Here is a 22,184-nt window from a genome sequence, read left to right as displayed (position 1 = left end):
GAAATTATCAAAGCTATTAGGAAAGGCTGTCATTTAAGCATTTAAAATCATATTCCATAAACTCATTATAAGGACTGAGTGATTTAAGTATGAGGCTCTAAGAGCCTCCTTGGAATTATTTAGAATATGTTTCATGTCTGAAAGCAAACTGAAATAATAATAATGATGACGATGATAATAATAATAATAATGTTACCATAAAAACAAGCTTTTAGTTCTACTATGCTCCTATAGTCCCAGCAGAGGAGGCAGAGGACAGCAGGTGGTGAGCTCATGGCCGGCCTGAACTACATAGCAGGACTCTATCTCAAAAATAAACAAATGAATATATACAAAAATAATAAACTTTGTACCAGAGACTCCAAGACCTAAGATCTAGTTTCATTGCTTTTCTATGAAAGAAGTTAGCAACAGAAAATAAATTAAGGCAGAAACAAATAAACTGACAAAGTCACCTTTCCCACAGCAGTAGCATATTTATTGTGCTGAAATTGGATAGCAGGGAGTGAAGGGGTCTGGGAAGCCAGTACAGAATGTTCGCAAAGATTTACACATCTCTAGTCATTACACACTGGCAAAAAAAAAACAAAGTGTTGATCCTCTGAGACAGCACTATTGCACGTGCTGCTAATTTCTGTAATGTTCATGACTGCATGCCTTTGGGGAAAATGGATCTCAACGCACAATAAATATTTTATAATTTACAAAATGTTCTGAAAGTCTGTACAAACAGCAGACATCCTACACATGCAGTTTTGACAAGTTGGAAGGTTTAGAAATATTCATGCTAATTTTTGTCACATTTTCTCTTTCCATGTGATCCCTCTGGGACATCCCATAACAAATTAATCTGTGTTTTAAAAAAGAATGTGGAACAACGTCTCTTCTGCAGTCTTCCAGTCGCCCGTTTCGATTTCATGAGATACATCGTTTGTAAACACCACATTGGACTTGAGAGATCTGACTTGGTCTCAATTTTTCTCATCTTGTATTAATAAGTAACACCTTGTAGCTGCAAGCACTGAATTTTGCAATCATTAGCACCAAGGAGTCAAGATATTGCACCAAAATGCATTTACACTTCTTTTCTAGTTAATAAGGAAGATTTTTTTGCAGTGTAGTCACAGGGGAAAGTAAGCATTACTCAGAATTAGACACATTGAAAGAGGTGGATAATGTCACGGAAATGTTTGGTCGAGCTATTTGTAAATATAATAAAATAAAATGAAATGAAATAAAATGAAAAGTAAATTGGAAAGTTAAAATTAAAATTTACATTAGAGGACTCCTTGATTTTTTTTTTAGGTAAAATTTATTTCATTTTAAATGTTCTTTCCAACAGAAGAGGTAGGTGTATGTCCACGTACGAAAAATTCAGCAACAGCCACAAATCAAAACAAGGAAAGCCCTGATAAAAAAAAGTCGATCTACCCTCAGAGTTCTAGGTGCATGTACATGTGACTACCTTAGCTGTTACTAGCAAAGACATGAGTCCTTTCATGTTTCAATCATACAATAATCTTAATTCTCATAATACATTTCTGCTAATAATACGAGTATCCAAAGGCTACCTTCCTCATTACCAAAAAATATAGAAAGATATATTGTTTCCCACAGTGATTTGTGCCGTAAGTCATGGTGGCCTTTGGGTCACAAGACAGGATTTTACTGTTATTCTTTCTTATCTTCACCAACACCATCATCATCACCACCATCATCATCATCATCATCAAGCCTCTAAGATTCTACAGAGAATTCCCAGAGCTTTCAAATTTAATTACAGCCAAAAGGGAATATTCTGACTAGAGGTGGAGAGGTTTGACCACAAGGGTCAGTAAATAAATCTAAATTCAAATGTATTTTCTTGTTCTGTCTCTGAACAAGAAAAATGTCAGGTAGCTGATTTGCAACCAGTGGGAAACTAGTGATTTAGAAAAAACAAATTTTTTTTCATAAAACTGGGTTTCTGTGATCATCTAAAATTCAGACTGAGGAAAGAGTAAATGGAAGATAGGCCCACTGCACAGGTGGATGTGACAGGAGGAGAGGCTCCAAGGTCACATTGGGATTGCTTTGGTCTGGACAACATGAAGGCTAATAAAAAATGTTTAAAATAAAAACTTCATAAATAAAACATCTGGGTACCATATGATGAAAGGTTTACTCAGTCTGAAGGGCATAGACCCTGTCTGCCTTTCTCCCCACCCCAGACCCTCTGCTTCTGTTGCCCCTGAACTTTTAAATGACACAGGAGTTTCCTCACTGTCTATCGGTTAAGGCCCACTTCAATTTACTCTCCTTTTGGCTTCCCATTTTTCTGGGGTTTCCCGTTTTCTAATACTAGCTGCTTCTCTGACTTGTTCACACCGTTCGATGAGATACCATTCATGGCGGTCTTTCCGGTTTTTGACCGCTTGGGCTCATTGTATGTCCGAGTGTAGAAGTTGAGGAAGAGGAAGATGAAGCTTATGGCGTAGGCGATCAGAGCCCAGTGCATCCACTTGGGGAAGGGGCAGTCGGTGTAGAGAGACAGTGCTGTGTGCCCGATGGTCACATGGAACTGAACCTGAAACACAGAAGCAGTGGTGCAGGGGACATCTCATCAGAGCAGGAACAGACTTCTAACAGCCGCGGCACCACAGTTTCCTACAGGGCTGTCATGGCCGAGCTACGCTATACTGTTTGAGAGGGTAAGAGTCTCTGCCTCTTTCTCTCTCTCCCTGAGATCATAGTTCAAACACAACCTGTTGAGCAAGGGCATTCTAGTGATTTCTACAGATCTGTCACTCGACACAGAGCTTTCATGTTTTGTTTGTAAAGGGTGTGATAGCTAACTGAAGCCGACTCCTGCATCTGCTGCCTTCGCTACCGTGGTTTCCGGAGGCGGGGCTCTGCCTTGCTCACTGGCCATTCCAGAGTCCCCAGCATGGAATTTGGATATTTAATATATGAAGGGCATCCAGGGAGAGGGAACCATCGGTACAAAAGCTAAAGCAATGGCATCTGTAGGGTCTTTCTTGTCTTCCTTTTTACTACTTAAGCAGTCACCCAGCAACTACACTCACTATATGCTTTTTTATTATATCTTTAGTCAGGAACACAAAATAATGGTGCTTCCCTGGTGTTTTCATCCTTGCACATCACTGTAATTAATTGGCTCAGCCCCCCCCCGCCCACTTGTCTCCTTCCTTCCCCGGAATAATTCTCTTCCTCCTCTATTGCCAAATAAAGCACATTCACCCTAAAAATGACCCTAAGCTCATGAAACCGGCTTACTGTCTTTCTCCTGCAGGGAAAGGGATAGGTAAGTCTACATCAGAATAAACACTGCTCTTTAAAAACATATATTCCAATTAAAAATCAATAAATGGAGAAAGAATCACCTTCAATTTTATGAATTCCCAGGAAGAGAAAATTCAAAACATAGAAATGTTTGAAGAATAAACTTTAAATTCTGGTGTACTAGTCACTGGATGGTCTGAAGCACAGAATTAGGAATTCTGTAGCATTAGCAAGGGTGAACTTTTTGTAAGACTCTTTTATTTTTTAAGTGTTTGGAGAAAGTCTGACTTAGAAATTCAAGTTCAGCATCCTGTCTGTTAACAGGCAACTATAGTTTCTTTGAGAAAGGCAGCATAGATGTGTGTGTGTGTGTGTGTGTGTATGTGTGTGTATGTGTGTGTGTATGTGTGTGTATGTGTGTGTGTGTATGTGTGTGTATGTGTGTGTGTATGTGTGTGTGTGTGTGCGTGCGTGTGTGTATGTGTGTGTATGTGTGTATATATGTGTGTGTATGTGTGTGTTCATGTGTGTGTGTATGTGTGTGTGTATATGTGTGTATGTGTGTGTGCATGTGTGTATGTGTGTGTATGTGTGTGTGTATGTGTGTGTATGTGTGTGTACACTTCATTAAATACTAAGATAAGTTGCTCCACACACTTCAGTTCATATTAACTTTTATAATTCCCATGGCAAAAAGCCAAATTTTTAGAACTCGTAATTTCACAATTGCTTTTAGAACCTGTACCACTGAAAAAGGGTGTGTTGTGTATAGGGTGTAGTTGAGTATGACGTAGCTCACAGACAATCTGGGGGAAAACCCTGATGAAAAAAATGAAATCCTTTATAGGATTTGGGTCATCTCTTCATGTTCTTGGGACCACCTAGCTCTCAGTGCAAGGAATAAGTTCTACACTACGTCTCAAGCTTCCACAGTGCTGGAAGAAGTTTCTTCGAGCCTCTCTTTACTAATAAATCCTTCACACCCAACATTCCCCAAAGGCTGTGGTTCCTGTTTGGTTAGGCAGCTAGCTATGAGGCAACTCAGAGCAGGGATGGATATTTCTAAATGCGATCCCACTGATAAAAATTATGTGTACACTATGATTAAAGCATATTAGAATATGTTCTGAAGCCTGGAAACTAGGGACCAGCGTGGATTTGCATTTCAGTTTGATTACAAGCCACACCCAGGCTCTGTACAGTGCTCTGATGAATGCACTGGGGTGTAATGAGAAGCCCGACACGGAGGAGCTCCTGAGAACTGTCTTCCTGGGACTCTGAGAGTTCAAATCCCTGGCTCTGCTGATCAAGCACAGAGTATTACAGAACTAGAAAGAGTACTTCTTGTATTCAATCCCTCCCCCCCCTTCCACTTCCTTGGCTTTGTCCTTCCTTTGCTACATGTATGTGGTCTGTTAACAAGAAAGAAAACATGGGAAAACAGGAAATTTAAGCAAGAACAAGAAAAGAGAATAAAATAGTAAGGTTGAAAAACAATAGTAAGTCACTCACAGAAAGTATTTTTCGAGTCATGTATGAATCTACTGTGGCATAATTACCTTTAATCATTGTCTCCACAGCTAGTTTTACAGACTATCTCTCTGAGGGACAGGTTCTGAATCCAGCCTTTAAGGGCTTTATGAAGCAAATGGCCATGACCAGTCCACTCACGAGTGTTCAGGTAGAACCGAGCCAGTCTTGACACTGTACCTTGCTTAGAATGTTGATTTACTGATAGAAAATCACCTAAGACAACTTGGCACTTTATAAATAATAAACTTCACATAGTTTAAGTATTTTGATTTTTCAGCTGACAACTGGAAGTAACCTTTCAAAACATTTAACTCACCAGCTGCAACATGGTCAGGTATCGCTTCCACCAGAGGTATTTCTGGATCCAGGGGCCAAATGCAGTCAGCCCGTAGTAGGAATACATAATCACATGGATGAACGAATTCATCTGGGCCCCGAAAAACGCTGTCAAGTAGTAAGAGGCAATCAAAAGGAAACAATTATCAGGCAGTGAAGACTGTGAGATTAAAAAGCCACACCACTGATAAAAAAAAACTGATGTGTATACTCTGATTAAAGCACATTAGGATACTTTCTACATTGCTTTCTATTGAATTCACATCACATTCCACACATTACATTTTAGTCTCAAATAGACGGCAAAGCCTCTCAAATTAAGCTTGATTTTTTTTTTTACAATTTAGGTTTGAAGGTTTCTTTTAAAAATATATGAATAGAAATTTGTGTTGCTAAAATGCAAAGGGTTTCCAAAGTGGCAAATTCTTAAATGGGGGACTCCTGCGAGCTTCAGCAAGCAATGTAAAATGGCTGCTGCCTCCTACTTTACTGTATTTTAATGCTACCTACCAGTAATTCCTTGGAAAGAGGCTATTGTGCTTCTAAGAGCTTATGTACATTACATTATCATCTCTAGAGATACCAATGTGCCCACTAGGGGCAAAATAATACTCATTTCTTAGGTTTCTACACGATTTAAAACATGACAGCATTACATACATGGAGTGATCAATCCGTGTAGTTTACAGAGATCTAGCGATGCCCCCACTCAGTCGAATTCAACAACATTCTTTCTCTTTAGAAAATGAAAGTGTGTATACAATAATGCATCTCGTCATGACATGAGCTGAGGGGTCAGTTTAGATTTACAAATTCTCTTTTAAACTCAAGAGTTTCACTTTAACATTACTAGCAAATGTTAATTGTGAAATGTGTAGGTTGTCAATAGTCACATGGCACTACTCTTCACCCAGAGGAAAGGGCTGTTTCCAGCTCAGCCTGTGTATATCACCCGTAGTCTACAGCCACCTGAGAGACTAAAGCAAATCTCTGCCCAGCTGTGACTTCTGACACTCTTTAGCACTAATGAGGCTATGTCAAAGTTCACTTAAGTGGGAAGCAATGAGGTCACACAAAGTCTGTATCATAGCAGGAGTAAGCTGAGGGCTAGGACTGAAAATGAGGCGTTGTGTCTCAGTTTCTATCAAATCAGAACTGCCAATCAGCACCTTTCCCCACTCAAGCAGGTATTGTTTTCTGGCGTTTAGGCTTAGTGGTTTACGTCCACCTTGGGGCCAAGTCTTAAGGCGTCCAACTCTTCACAGATTAAAAAGCTGAAGGTCTTAAGATGAGAGACTAACACGAACGGAGATGATTAACCACGAAAGCAAGCTGAATGATGTGCTAGGTGAATCCACTCCCCCCCAGTACTCGGGGGTGAAGACAGACAGGTGGGTTCCTCACCTTGGCCGCCAGCCACCCACTTGATTCCAATCCACCACAATGTGAACATGGTGCAGTGATGGTACACGTGAAGGAAAGACACCTGGTTGTTTTTCTTCCTCAGGATAAAAAATACCGTGTCCAAATACTCAACGCCTTTCGATACAAAGTACCACCACAGGGCAGCAGCTATCTGTAAAAACGATGGAAGGGCACATTGTAAAACAAAATCATGCCACAGTGTGGGCATCCACTCAGTGTTAAAAACTACAGAACACAGCACACAAAATGTACAAGGTATGCAATTGTTCCTCTGATAGGTAGATTTGAGACAGTGTACCCACCAGAAAACAAACCCAAAGCTTTCTCTGTTTAAAGCCAGGCAGGGTGCAACAGCTGAGCACTGTCCACTCACACTGCTACACTTTGCAGATCGTAGAGAAATCAATGTATCTTTGGGTATTTTAGATGTCCCTATAAAGCCTAAGTTTCCATAACAGCTAGTCTCTTAACATTTCCCTCCACTTTCCTTTAACTATACAACAAGGAATCTAATCGTGGCAGTCTGTGTTAGTAGAGTCTTTAAAATGATCAGTTCAAAAACAACAAATATTTCCTAGGCCACAAATATAATCTTGTTTACACAAGTAAGTCTTTTCTCAGGCTCTAATTAAGACACCAGATGGTACGAAAAGATTATATGACATGCTGGGGGATTAAGAATCCAGGAAGAGGTGACCTCTGAATATGTTTTAAATAATTCTACAAGGATCTGATTATAACAATGACCAAACTGTAACCTTTGTATAGATTTTTGGTAATAATTGTGGATAAAACTAAAAAATAAATCAGTGCACAACTGAAGTGTATATATGAATCTTTCTATGACAGAAGGCTAAGGCCCATCCTCATTTTATACCCACATCTGATGCCTAGGAGTTTTTGTTTATGTTTTGGATTTTGCTCCTGAAAAAATAAACTATTTTTTAAGTGCTGGAATAATTACCAGGGTTTCATGGTAATTTGAAGTTCTTAATTCGTTACTGTCAATTCTAGAATCAGGCACCACTTAGAATAAGCATCATTATAATGTTAAAACATAGAGGAATACAAAGGGAAAGGCCAGAGACAAAATAAAGTCTTGTATTTATCAGCTGACTGGCATTTACGAAGTCCGAGCAGCATTGTTATATCCCACAAAATTAGCTGAAGCCCTGCTTGACAGTTGAGTTCACCTCCAGTAATGCTGTATTTAGCGCCATGATTACATTGCTGTGAGAGAAAGTAAGTATCCATTTTAGTTTAGTAAACTGTAGGAGAGGAGACAAAGTCTGCTTTTTCCTCCATCTGGACCTCTAAGCTACCCCAGTTCAAATACAATGATTTTTCTGCTTAGTCTGTAAACTCCGATGGCTATCTGTGGATGGGATACATCAAACAAGGAGTACCACTTTGTGGTATCTACAAGGCATACAAGAAAAGAGTTTCAGTACAATGTTCATTTCACCACATTCACTCTTAGATGGGCAAGGTGGGTAGAAGGAAGACCCCCAATGCAATCTGCTCAGTCACCAGATTGGTTTTTTTTTTTGGGGGGGGGGGCTGGGTATGTTTTCACAATAGCTCCTTTTTCTTTTTAAACTGAAAGAGTGCTGTTGAGTTTGACTGAGTGGGATATCCACTCACCGAAGTGAGTGAAGTCTGAGTGTGTCAGCAGACTGCATTCCCAAGCAGCAGGCTGGTAATGTTGAGGCTTTATCTTAATAATATGAACACACTGCCTTACCCAGGGAGCTTCCTAAGTGCACTCCTGAGAGAAGGTTAAGTCCAGCCCTTCTCCTTTAACAGGAAGCCAGCTCTCCAGTGAGGAGATTCTTTGGTAATACAGTTATTATATCCTGAGAGTCTGAATGAAGCAACCTTGCTCAGTCTCTCAGCCACGCCCCGGGCTTTACTTTCTTAACTGTTTCTTGACATGCTGACTACCTGCCTTCCAGGCCACAGCAGAACGTGAGCTCTTTGCAAGCAGAGACTTAATCTGCCTCCTTGCTTCTGTGGTTCAGGCCCTGACACTACATACATACAATTGCAGGCTCCACACACTTGTAGTGGGCAAATTAAGTCAATGTGGAAAGCATCGAGGTGACTGGGAAATGACGTGGACATGAGGTCCTAAGAACATCAGAACAACTTGGTTACATTCCCTAAAATTGATGCTACGACATTATTTTTCCCAATGGATGCTATTACATATATATAGCATTATTACACACACACATACAAAACAGATACATAGGACATATAAAACATGCATATGGATGTAAACTGGTTTTGTTGTGTATAGTATGTATGGGAATCATGGATTTAAGGGTTCACTAAATAGTTAATAATTTGCTATTTCTTCTACTTAAGTTAAATGATAATTTTACTAATATAGGTGACTGGGGAAAATGAAACATTATATTGTTCTTTACAAATTTAGTAAAAACCAATTTCATACCCATATGGGTTATCTTGTGCCTTCCTAAGTATTATATAATTAAAATATTTTCCTCAAATAAGTTAGCTTTCTTTCATAGTTTCTATTTTTGACACAAAAGTTTAAAAACAAAATTGTAGACAGTCTCACGATGTAGCTCTGACTGGCAAGGAACTTGCTGAAGAACTGGGTTAGCCTCGAACTCACAGAGATCTGCCTGCTTCTCTAACCCCAGTGCTAGAATTAAAGGCATGTAGTGCCATGCCTAGCAAAAATAAAAATTAGCATCAAATATGGAATGACTGGGCTTTTGTGTGTGTGTGTGGGTGTGTGGGTGTGTGTGTGTGTGTGTGTGGCCTTTTGAGTCAGGGTTTCTCTGTGCAGCCTAGGCTGTCCTGGAACTCACTCTGTAGACCAGACTGGCCTCAGATTCAAAGAACTGCCTGTCTATGCTTCCTAACTGCTGGGGTTAAAGGTATAAATCACCACCTCCCCAATTAAATGACCTGTTTTTAAAGTACTGTATACTAGCAATTCAATCATGCTCATCCTTTCAACACCCAGTACAAGAACACACTGGAGGTATAAAAACAGATTCTTTAATTATGTGCTTTAAAGGAAAGCAGAGCTTTCTCCTCCCCACTCAACACACGCCACTCCCACACAACACTGTATTTTCTATGGTCTGAGAGCCTATAAAGTTAAACTGTATTCATCAACAGTTTTCCCACGCGTACTCACCCTGACTTCATTGACGTTATTAGAATAGTCCACTGACTGGCAAATATAGCTGTATCCTGCATTGTATGATCCCATGAATAGCTGGAGGCAAGAAGATTAAGATTTGGAATAAAGGTTTAGTAAACACAGCATTGGAAACAGTAAATTTGACTCACAATATTTCCAAGCAGTGTTTGTAAAAGCAGTTATTTTCTTTAAAAAAACATTTCGAGTACATTAAACATTTTAAAGTTATTCCCTTGTTCTTTTATGGTGCTGAAGATGAAACTTGGGACTCCACACATACAGCGCAAATGCTGTATGACTGCATTTGAGACAGGGTTCCTCATCTCCAGCCCTGAACTGACATGTAATGATCTAAAATCCACTGTGCGATAGCTTTATTATAATTTTAATAAAGACTAAATAAAAAGCAAGCATACTCTTTTTCACAAGACATCCACTAAATACATAATATTTTTTCATTATTTAGAAAATAGCTTATTAGTTCCTATAATTAAACTTACATAGGCAAAACCTTACATATTTAACATAGTACATCATTGGAAAGATACATTTAATGTTTCTAAACTAATATGGATGCAAATTCTATATAATGCCAACTTAGTCAAACAGAAATTTTTACAGCAGCTGTGCTTGTTTAGTTTTTTGTTTGTTTTTGTTTTCTTTTGGGTTTTTTTTTGGTTTTTGGTTTGGTTTGTTTTTTGTTTTTTTGGGGGGGGTTTGTTTTTTTTTCCCAATTTGATACAAGCTAAGTCATTTTGGGAAGAAGGAATGTCAGTTCACAAAACACCCCTACCAGAAAGCCCTGTGAGTAAGCACATAGGGCACTTTCATGACTGATGGTTGGCACTGGAGGGTCTGCTCACTGTGGGTGGTGGCACCCCTGGGCAGTTTGTCTTGAGTGCTATATAAAAGCTAGCTGAGCAAGCTACCAGAGAGCAAGCCAGTAAGCAATGTTGCTCTGTGGCTTCTGCTTCAGTTCCTGCCTCCAGGTTCCTGCCTTGAGCGCCTGCCCTGACTTTCCTTTGCCTGGATTGTTACCTGGGAGTGTAAGATGAGATAAACTCTTTAGATTCTGAGCCAAAAGCTGTCCTGCCTTAACTGATTCATATCTTGATCGAAAGTGGTGCGTAACCATCAAACAAAGGTATCCAAATAAAGCAAATGAGAGTGTCTGTGAAGCTGAGATTCTACAGGCTACGTTGTCATTGGGAGGCTTTTCTAACGAAGAGTTAATTTACTCTTCAACTCTGGCTAGCCATCAGCCCATACAGAATTTTACTAAGTCTCTTAGGAACAAATCCTTTAGACTTTAGCAACTTGAAAGAACTGTGCCAATTCCAGCCTCCAGGATTTTCTTTCAAAATATCCTGGAGAATTTGCTGATGTCCAGAAAAGTGTGGTGATTAGTAGCCATACCTGCATAACAGCCAACTCCTTTCCGCTCCAGCACATAATATGGCAAATTACATAAGACGATTCAACGTGAAACTCACACTTACAAGTGTTTTGATCAGGCTGTCAGGCCTGAAACTGATGAAGAAGGGATCTGGGTAGCCCTTGTGTCTCACTAATTGTCGAATGTGCCAGATATCCTAGAAACATGCCTCTCTCACCTCTAGTGACAGCCTTCTTACTTGGCAGGTACATTCACGTGCAAAGCAGTTACTACAAGTAGAGTTGAGAATCGATTCTATGCTTGATTCAAAGCCCCATCTAAACAGTTTGCACTCCATGCAAAGCTGCAATGGTGGTTTCTTTAAATTATTTCCAAGAAACCTGGGGAATTATTAGAGTGACGTTAATAAACCTACCTCTCTGAAGATGAAAAGGTTAAGCAAAACCATGCCAAAATTATAGATTATGAGCACTAAGCGCATTTGGAACGGCTCTCGGTCTTTCATCCACTTTGGACCCAGCCACACGAACAGGAGATAGAGTGTGCTTATGCATATCGTTGGCCATGGAGACTGCATCAGTGGCCAGTCTTCTACCCGTTTATCTATGGAGAGAATCAAACAACATGCAATTTACTGAGCAGTGCACATTTTCCAAACAAAATTCTCTTAGGAATTAAAATGTCCTAACTCCATTGTTGGAGTAAGTGCAGATCATTGTCCCCATGAAAATACATGGTATATAAAACAAATAGAGACACAGCTGAGTCCCACAAGGATTGATGGAAAATTACTTCTTTACTTAGATTTCACAGTGCGTTTTATAGAGAATTAAAGAAACAAAGACAGGAAATGCACTAAAAATACAGAAGCTAACTTGAGTTGAAAGTGAAGTAAAGACCTCATAGCATAAAAATAATTATTACAAGGAAACACTAATTTTCTGCACTAAGCAATGGAAGTTAACAGGCAGTGTGGCTCTGTGCTTTATATCCACCGCTAAGCACTGAAGAGGTAGAGGGCAATGAAAGCCATGAGACAGAAGAGGTCTAGAAATGTTACTATGCACTTATACTTGAGGGATTAAGGTAATCTCTTTACGATTTTAATTTCTCCTAAACAGGAGCCATATTCAAGATGGGTTTGCTACTTTCCCATTGATAGTGTGTTATCAATTTTATTATATCTGAAAAACCCATTTTATGCTCAACTTCACTTACTCATATATGTGTAAATACATACAGTAAAACAAGTAATTTCATTTAAAGTAAATTGACTGCCCACAATATTTAAGTATGCAACGATCAATTAATTTTATAAGATAGTATTTTAAAACAAGAACATTGTTTAGATAAGAAATGATAATGAATTAACAGATTAAGAAAATCTATTTGTATATAAAGTATATCAAGATTTAAATGTACATTTCTAATGTTCAACAGAATTTCAGTTTTTTTGTAATCAAATATCTACTTTTGGCAATACAAAACACATTTAACATTCTATTTTCAGCATAGTTTATTTCTAAACTAAAGAAAAACAGTCTTTTACCCAGTTCCTAGACTCCATCCTAAATGAATGTAATGTATTGCTAATTACAGTAACTTCAATTAAAATGGACTTGTTTACTACAACTATATATGTAAAATGGTTCTGAATTAGATAAATATTATAATACTGTTTTAGAATATACTAATCAGGCTGGGGATGTGGCTCAGAGGTAAAGAAAGGATCTCCCTTTGTGTGTGTGTGTGTGTGTGTGTGTGTGTGTGTGTGTGTGTGTCTGTATGTGTGTGTATGTGTGTGGGTGTGTGGGTGTGTATACATGCATGCACATCTATACATATGCATAAACACACACTAATCTATTTCTATATACTGTTAGTTGAAAATAAGACACAAGAAAACATTAGGTTTCATGAAATAATATTTCAAGTCAGGAAGTGCCATCATCACTACAGTTTCAGTGAAATAACTTGAAAAAAAGGTGAGAAGGGCAGGGGGCATTCAGGCAGAAGGACAGAGTTCCAGGCCAATCTACTAAACTAAAAGAGATATCCTGCCTCAACAAAACAAAAAAGGTGACATTCTTCTCTAGGGTCTGGCTGGATACATATGCATAGTTCTCACCCCTTATCAAAGAAACTTTTCTTTGCCACAGACAGAGGCCACTGTAGAAAACCACAACAGATAAAAATGTAGAGTTATAGAGCTCAGTCCCAAAGTATACATATACAACACCTAAGACACAGGAATCACTGCAGAAGAAGGCAGTAGAAAGATCGTAAAAGCTGTGAGATGGTGTCTGTTAGAAATGCGATACCCATGAAGTCTCACCAATATGGCAGCCTAAAGACGACCTGAACAAGAATGATACCCAGGGACATAAAAACATGGACATGGGGCAAACCCATGAGGTCTGAACACTACACAAAGGACTATAGGTAACTAAGGAATGCTGAGAGTGGGAAAAATAGCCTTCCCCAGGCAGGAGCATACCAATTGGTTACCCAATACCAAACGGTCAGCCCTGAAAACATACATACAAGGAATACACACACACACACACATCACTGCCACCACCAGTCAAAGAAAACAATATGATAGTGAATTTGAAGGCCAGAGAGAGGAGAGCACATGGGACAGTGTGGAGGGAGAAAGGGGAAGAAATGATATAAATATATATAATCTTAAAAAATAAATACATATTTTTAAAAAGAGGAAAGGAGATATTAATTTAAGAGAAACATACATGGAAACAGGAAAACTTCAATCAGATTTTATTTCCTACTTTACAAACGAGGTCTAGTGTTCATAACAACTGTGATTATATAGATCAAATCAAATACAACCAGACTTTAAAAATTAAGAAACTTAAACCATGTTGACTTCTGCTGACATTTATCAACGGCCACATGACTGTCATTGTTGTTTGAGGCTTAGAAGACGTGTTATCCTTCATTGATAATTATCTTCCTATAAACACTGTTTCCCTGTCAGAAGCCACCACATAAAACACAGGATGCTTATCAACTTATGTCTTCCCTGATGTAGGCAGACTCCTGAAGCTTAAAGTCTTGTTATAGGTCACAGCAGAGTTGCTCTAGGGTCCTTTTCTCCACAAACACTAGGGCAAATACTGACCTACCAGATGGAGGTCAAAAGTCAATGCATTATTAATGGGCTAGTCAGCCTGGCAGAAAGGAAAATGAACTCTGCTGTAAAGAGACCATAATGTCTAAGATCCTGGATTCTGTCTCACCTTTTATCTCACTACACAAAAGATTCCTATTAGCTTCAAAGAAAATTCTGAGTAGCAAGTACAGAAAGAAAAATTAGAAAAACAGATTCAGGGGCTGGAGAGAAGGTTCAGTCAATAAAATACTTGCCATAGAAGTATGAGGACCTGAATCTGATTCTTAGAATTCATGTAAAACTGGGAGTGGTTGTGCACGCTTATCAGCCAAGTGCTGGAGAGGCAGGCAGAGATAGGAGGACCCCGGAGCTTGCTGGGCACCCAATGTAGCACCATCCAAGAGACCCAATCTAAAAAGTGAGGTGTCAAGCAATTAAGACACCCAGCATTGACTTCTTGCCTACAACACACACACACACACACACACACACATATACACATACATAGACACACATTAGCCTATACAAATAGACAAATGCAAAACAAAGAAAACTAGGTGCCAAAACTAGCCAGCAATTAAGAGTAAACAATGGATTTCTTCAATATTTTTGAGACAAAGTTGTGTGTGTGGGGGGGTCTCACTCTGTTGTCCAGCTTGTGCTTAAACATTTGAGTTCAGGTTGATGCTTCTGCCCTCTGCCTCCCAAAACGTAGCTAGAACTAAGGGTGTCCCACTATGACTAGTTTGCAGTGCTGATACACTGTCATTCTCTCACTAAGCAATGACACTTAAGAGGGCTATCAAGGACAGCAGAGGAAGGCACAAGTGGGAAGCTGAAGGCTCTACAATATCAAGCACTGAGGGAGGTGGAGACAGTTTGCAAGCCAGAAGACAAGGGGACATAACAGAACATACAGGATGAGGTTGGTGAATGGCAGCTCCAACACTGGCCCTGCCATGGTGCACAGGATGCTACAGCACAATCCCCCTACGTTTCCTTCATCTACAAATACGGGAGGTGAGAAGCTGAACTAGATTAGTGATTCTCCAGCCTTATTAAAACAGCCGCAAGCTCCAGGAGTGGTTGACATGCACACTGATGCTTTGGTCAGTGCTGCAGCCCATGTCCAGGGAGACTGAACTTTCTGTGTGTCTGGGATTCTTAAATATAACTCCAAATAAGTATGTGCACTTGGTTTTGTTTTGTGTGTGTGTTTTTTTTTCCTTTGAGACAAAGTATCACTGCATGATTCTCTTACCTCAACATCTTGGGTTTGGAACGGCAGGCATTTGTCTTCAAGCCTCATCCTTAAAGTTAGAATGATTTATATCTGTATTTACTGTTTCAAGAGGCTCATGGCAAGCTGGACCAATCTATTTATAGGTGTCAGGTTGGACAATAACCACATTTTACCTATATTAAAAATTCATAGCCGGGCGGTGGTGGCACACGTCTTTAATCCCAGCACTTGGGAGGCAGAGGCAGGTGGATTTCTGCGTTCGAGGCCAGCCTGGTCTACAGAGTGAGTTCCAGGACAGCCAGGGCTACACAGAGAAACCCTATCTCGAATCCCCCCCCCAAAAAATCATACATAGTTATTCAACCACGTTGTCAAAACTTTCAAAATGTTAACTGTAAAAAAAAAAAACCCAGGGGGTATGTCCATCTGACACAGATGCTTATTTATTGAGACAGTGTCTCACGGTATATCCCTTGCTAGCCTGGAACTTCCTATCACAGCATATTGAGCTTGAACTGACAGAGATCCATGTGCCTATCTCCCCAGTGCTGGAGTCATACATGTGTGCCAATGCAGCTAGCAGATGAGCTTTCACACACCATGGACACATTTTTGTTTCTAACTTCATTTGTACCTTATGACCACACAGCATTCAAGCCAACAAACAACTCTACCTTTGTGACTGTCTGTGTCTGTGTGTGTGTGTGTCTGTGTGTGTGTGTGTCTCGAGTGCAAGTTTATCATTTATAGGAGGGAGGGACAGACTTGAAAACTCATCTGCTCTGCTGCAGGATAACAGTCCAAGTTGAGCAACAGGACAGGAAAGTGGACAAGACACGGCTCAACTACAGGCATCTAAACTTCTACTCAATGAAAAAGAAAATATATCAGGCAGGCAGGTAGGCAGAGAAGTCCTTTTTCAGAGAAGGGAATTAGTGAGACTGATCCAGAGCTCCTTTTGCCCAGACTCTGGTGGTAGTGATGGATAGACTGCAAGGGAACGGGATTGTCAGAAAGCATGGAAACCATGTCAGGTCCATCTCTACCAGAGACATAAAGAGCAAGTGCTATTTATTGTTCTGATTCCCAGGTTCACCTCACAATCTGAACTGACACCTCTGCAGCTGGGGCCCAACTTTGACTATGATGCTTCTTGGCTCTATGATGAATGAGGTGATAGAATCCCAGGCTTCAGATGTTGCTCTGGACAGGAGACAACAGCAAAGTCTTAAGAGTAAGTGCTATAGATCTGGAAACAGGTACAGATTCCAGAGGGAAAGGGGGAACGGCTCAGGATTCCTGCCATATTTATGGGCAGGAGGCAACTGGGAAAGTCAGGACAGTGTAGACTACACCTGCAAGAAGGCCCTGGAGAAAGTGAGCAGGAAATGTTTAAACATCCCTGTGTGATGTACCTAAATGGTCCCTAGGTGAGGTATCCAGGAGGCTCCTGGGATGCAGAGGAACTGCCTGGGCAGGAGACAGGAGACAGGAGCCATGAGAATCCCATCAGCAAGTTAAGTGCACAGAGTGAGGAAGAAAAGCCAAAAGGTCTGTGCCTGGAGTCATACGGGGGGTGGGGGGAATGACAGCAAACTGGCCTTGGAGGTGGGGGAGAGAAAATAGCCAGACACTGGAATCAACTGTGCCCACCTGCCTGCCCTCCCTCCTTCTCTCCTTTCCTTCTTTGTTTGAGGAACTCATTACCTCGAGGGTTAAGGGAAGATTGAATGAACTACAGTATTCCCAGCCCATAAGGATTCTATTAAGCCCTCCCTCCTTTTCATTACACACACATGTGCCATACTATGTGCGTGGAGGTCAGAGGACAGCCCTGGGAAGTCAGTTCTCGCCTTCCACCTTTAGACATGGGATCTGGGGATTGAACTCGGGTCGTCAAGCCTGCACCACATGCCCCTTTACCTGCCGAGCCAACCAGCCCAGGCCTCACTAGCTTAATTTTCAAATTATGCTAAAAGGCTATTTTCAAAATCAGTTTAAAAGGCAACAGAAAACAAAAGTAATAAAGCATAAAATACTGGTAGTCCCATAGTTTTTAAGTAGCTCGGGTAATCTCCGCTCATAATCAAGTAATCACAAGGAATCCTTGGGAACCTCTAATCGGTCTAGTTGTTGTCTGAAAGGATGATCTAAAGGTTGCTGTAGCTCAGGATTTCCAGTAGCCAAAATGAACTTTCTTTTTAATAAAATTCCACTATCACATCCCAGAAAAATAAAACCATAGTGAAATTAAACACTTTTAGACGATCCAGATTCCTAGAATAGATGGGACCAGGTCTGCAGGAGGAAACGAGTCATGGGCGATGATGCTCTGGGAAGGCTCACAGAATATGTGGACAAAAGATAGCTTTACATCAGAACTGGAACCCAGGGCGTGTCACACACCCATAGTCCCAGCTAATCACCATGCTGAGGCAAGGAAATGACACATTTCCTGCCGACCTGGATAACATAAGTAACGTAGGGGTTAGGGGAGGGACTGCTGGGTTATGGGTGTACACCTCCAGGCTTGGCCCATTATTTGGTTTATAATAATAATTTAAGTCCATTTAACACTTCTCCTTTTTCTACAGTATTGAACAAAGGAAAGTAGCAATACTCTGTCTATTCCTTTCTATTAAAATGTAGTCCATATATCTGTGAAGTGTCATCATCTGGGACTGGTAGGGAACAGAATCTCTCTTAGCCCGGAGCATTAAGTCAGAATCCTCACCCTGCCAAAACATCACCCCAGATTTCTTTGAGTTGGTCCCTGATTCTACCTGGAGGAACCAACCACTTTCTCTTTGCTTCTAACTGCATTCTCATCTGTGTCATCTGCCATTATCAAAAGAAAAACACAAGTCTAAGGACCACTAGCCAGACTAGCCTTGGGAGTTTATTTAAGATGTGGGAGCCTTTTGACTCAGACTTTGTTGCCTGCCTTTGGATCCCTTTCCACTAGCTTGGCTGCCTTGTCTGGCCTCAGTGACAGAGGATGTGCTTAGTCCTGAGGCGACTTGATGTTCCTAGGCAGGTTGGTGGGTGGGGGAAGGGTTCCCCTTCTCTGAGCAGAAGGGAAGAAGGGAGGGAGAAGAGGTGAGAAGGTGGGACTGGGAGGAGAGGAAGGGGACTGTAGTTGGGATATAAAGTGAGTGAGTGAATGAATGAATGAATGAATGAATGAAAGAAAGAAAAAAAAGGAGATAGGGTGTTTGATGGCAGGAGGAAGCAGGTGGCCTCAGAGTAGTTCAAATTGGTGTACTAACCCAGTTATGTACCAGTCATCTAAGGGTGGGGGTAGGTAAAATGAAGAGAGAAAAGTACTTTGGTTGTGAGTCTAAACAGCAATCATGGTAAAGGTTAAAGGGGAGGAAAAGCATGCAGTTTCCTGCAGAATGCAGAAGAGGGGGGCTTTGGATGCTGCAAAGGATAAAACCAAAGACTGTCAAGAGATCGAATCAGTGTGAAATATACTCTATTTAGACTGAGTTCTGACTTGAGAGGGTTAAGTATTTGATGCAGACCACCGGAGAAAAGTCAGTTTGCTCCTGAGAAGATGAGGATAACCATGGCACACAACCCAAGAAGAAGGTAAGCACTAAATAAATGTGATGACAGTCAAGGCCCTGGCTCTTCACCTGGCACTCCATCAGCATCAGTGACCACTCGCTCCTGATAAATGAATAGCAGGCAATGCTGCGTGATAGCAATGAAAAGATCTTCCTTCCATCCTGGTTCTGTGACTCTAGCTGTGTGGTTCTAAGCCTTTTCTCATCTCTAGACAGTTAAGTAATACCTAACTTGGAAGGATGCTATGAAGGATGAATATACGGGGATTAAGATGCACTACTGCAGCCTCACAGAGAGAGTCCTTAGGAGCAGGTACCTCACAGATGGGAATGAGTGGGGCACTTTGTTGTTAACACTTCTATAAACTAAATACTCACTGGGCAGAATGCTATCTCATCCTGATTTTTTCTAATTAACAGTAGCTGGTAGCTCTTGTCTCACACCATTTGGCAAATACGTTTGTAACACTTTGAACATAATAAATAAACAGTTCTAACAATTCTATCTTATGGAAGATAATTTCATCTCAGAATGAAATTATATCAGGATGACATTCCATATGTCATGTCAACATACAGATTTACCTAAGAAAATACCACTTTTCAGTTTCTTTTTAAAAATATATGTATGTATGTTTTGCCTACATATATGTCTGTACACTGCACAAATGGCTGGTGACCAGAGGAGACCAGAGGCAGGCATTGGATCCCCTGGAAATGAAATTACAGATGGTTATGAACTACCATGTAGGTGCTAGGAATTGAACCTTGGCCCTCTAAAAGAGCAACAAGGCTCTTAACTGCTGAGCCTCTCCAGTCCGCTGGTTTAATTTCATACGCTAGCCCTAATAGTATCTTTGAGCATTTCAGTTGCTTTTTTGTTGTTGCTATTGTGATTTGGGTCAGATTTAGTATCTCACAGGAATAAGAGGGTAGTCATGCCATGTAGGTCAGGTGGCAGTGAGAAAGGTTATCTAGAAAAATGACTAGGCGAGGGGTGTGAAGAACTTTTTTCTTGACTGGTGTGAGGATGAAATGAGTGTCAGCCTAGGAACGACACAGCCCATTCCCTCACTTCTGTGAAGCGTGGGGATTTGTAAGCAGATAGAAGGAAATAAGATGTTCCAAGCCTGTCTTCTAGGAGTTCTGTAAAACTAAAGCAAAATGCAAGCCGAAACTTTCTGCCCCCCTGTTCACTGCTTGCTAGCCAAGCAATGAACTCCTGGTGGGTTGACAATACCCTGTATTCTCTTTATAAAGCTTTACATTAAGCAAAAAAACAAAAGAAGCATTTGTTTCACCAATCAATACTGAAGAAAGGTCAAGTTTAGGAATGCTGTTATATTAATTTTAAAGTAGTGGGGTTCTTCCTATGTTTTATTAGTCTATATTAATTATACACAATTACGGGTTTCATTTTGATTCCTTCATATATGTGTGTGATACACTTTAATTACAGTCCCCCTTTCCTTCTCTAGTCCTGTTTCTCACTTCCACAGATCATCACCCCCTTTTCATAATGTCTTCTTGTATATGTGTGTGTGTGTGTGTGTGTGTGTGTGTGTCCCAACAAACTTTCCTCAATGTGAAACATGAATCTTACCACTGTAGTTGTGTTAAGTACACATGCTGGCACTAGCAAGCATACTCAGAATGTTGTACATCTCCACAACCAGTGTCGTGTGGCAAAACAGAAACTTCAAACCTCTTAAACACCAATTCCCCAGCCGGTTCATTCTCTTCCCAGCCCTGCCAAGCATGGTTTTAACTTCTGTTTCTATTAATTACTTTAGAAAGCCCATGTGAGTAAGATGACACATCTTTGTCCTGTTGTGTTGCAGCTCAATGCCCCCTGGGGTCATCCTCCTATAGTGTAAAAATTTCCTTCCAAACTGAAAAGTATCCTTGTATCTCCACGTTCCACTGAATTCACCAGCTCATTCATCAGTGGACACTGTTCAGCTGTTTCTGCCTCTTGGCTATGGTGCAATGAAACTATGAACAAGGAATGCAAGATGCATTAACATACAGATGTGTGTCTGAGTCTGCATTTGGTAAATAAAAATGAAAACAGAAACGAGGACTCCTTCGAATGCCCCCATTCAGGGTCACAAAGGCTTGTCTGAGTTTATCAGACAGAAACTGATTCCTTCAGTGGACTGATGAATTTCGTCTTATTAAACCCCAAGATACAAATAAAACATAAAATAAGCTATTTGCTTAGCAATGACAACCTTCTGTGGTAAAAAAGACAGAAGGGTTTTTAAATAAATATAGTGATTCACTGAGGCACATGCTCATATCAAAAGCCTTTAGTTTCTTTTTGTTTTCCCCTTCCTCTGAGACACACATATGTTAGCAGTTTTATAAATATCTTAAGCCATACTTCCAAACTTGTTGGACATTATCAAATAGAAAATATCTATCATTGGAAAGTTTAATAATGATATAGAAAGGTAGGTTTTTTTCCTAAAAAAATGAAACTAATAATATTGTTTAGAGTTATATTTAAGTTATTGTTCTATGAAAATTTGCTAAGCAGATTACACAAATGAGCTGAAGTTAGATGACATATACTTATTGTTAATTTTCATATGATACAGGTAGCAATGAGAGAGCTGAAGGGAGAGCAGTCGCTAGGAGCACTAGCTGCTCTTGTACTGGAACCAAGTTGATTTCCAGTGCTTATGTATGGCCTTGTTAGAGGAAGTGTGTCATTGTGGGGTGGACAATCAGACTCTCCTCCTAACCACGTGGGAATCAATCTTCTCCTAGCGGCCTTCAAATAAAGATATAGAATTCTCAGCTCCTCCTGCACCATGCTTGCTTGCTTCCTCTTTGATGATAATGGACTGAACCTCTGGACCTGTAAGCCAGCCCCAATTAAATGTTGTCCTTATAAAATTTGCCTTGGTCATGGTATCTTCTCATTGCAATCAAACCTAACTAAGACAGATGTGTAGCTCATAACCATCTGTAACTCCAGCTCCAATGGCTCTGGTGCTCTTTCTGACTTCCAAAGGCATAATTCATACACACACACACACACACACACACACACACACACACACACACACACA

General features: G+C 40.3%; 1 protein-coding gene across 1 annotated transcript in view; it reads right to left on the bottom strand.

Annotated features, from left to right (window-relative positions):
- Positions 1 to 451: 451 nt before the first annotated feature.
- Elovl4 (ELOVL fatty acid elongase 4) overlaps positions 452 to 22,184 on the bottom strand; it is a 28,528-nt gene continuing 6,795 nt past the window's right edge. The window contains exons 2-6 of the mRNA XM_028756236.1: positions 11,572 to 11,759; positions 9,755 to 9,835; positions 6,556 to 6,727; positions 5,132 to 5,259; positions 452 to 2,566 (exon numbers count right to left, since the gene is read on the bottom strand). Of these exons, the coding sequence (XP_028612069.1) occupies positions 2,291 to 2,566; positions 5,132 to 5,259; positions 6,556 to 6,727; positions 9,755 to 9,835; positions 11,572 to 11,759 (845 nt within the window). The 3' untranslated portion in view covers positions 452 to 2,290. The remainder of the gene's footprint in view (positions 2,567 to 5,131; positions 5,260 to 6,555; positions 6,728 to 9,754; positions 9,836 to 11,571; positions 11,760 to 22,184) is intronic.

The sequence above is a fragment of the Grammomys surdaster genome, unplaced genomic scaffold, assembly GCF_004785775.1.
Source record: "Grammomys surdaster isolate TR1022 unplaced genomic scaffold, NIH_TR_1.0 126113, whole genome shotgun sequence".
NCBI classification, from domain to species: Eukaryota; Metazoa; Chordata; class Mammalia; order Rodentia; family Muridae; genus Grammomys; species Grammomys surdaster.
The sequence above is the reverse complement of the archived record's forward strand: the minus strand, read 5'-3'. Positions and strand labels throughout refer to the sequence as shown.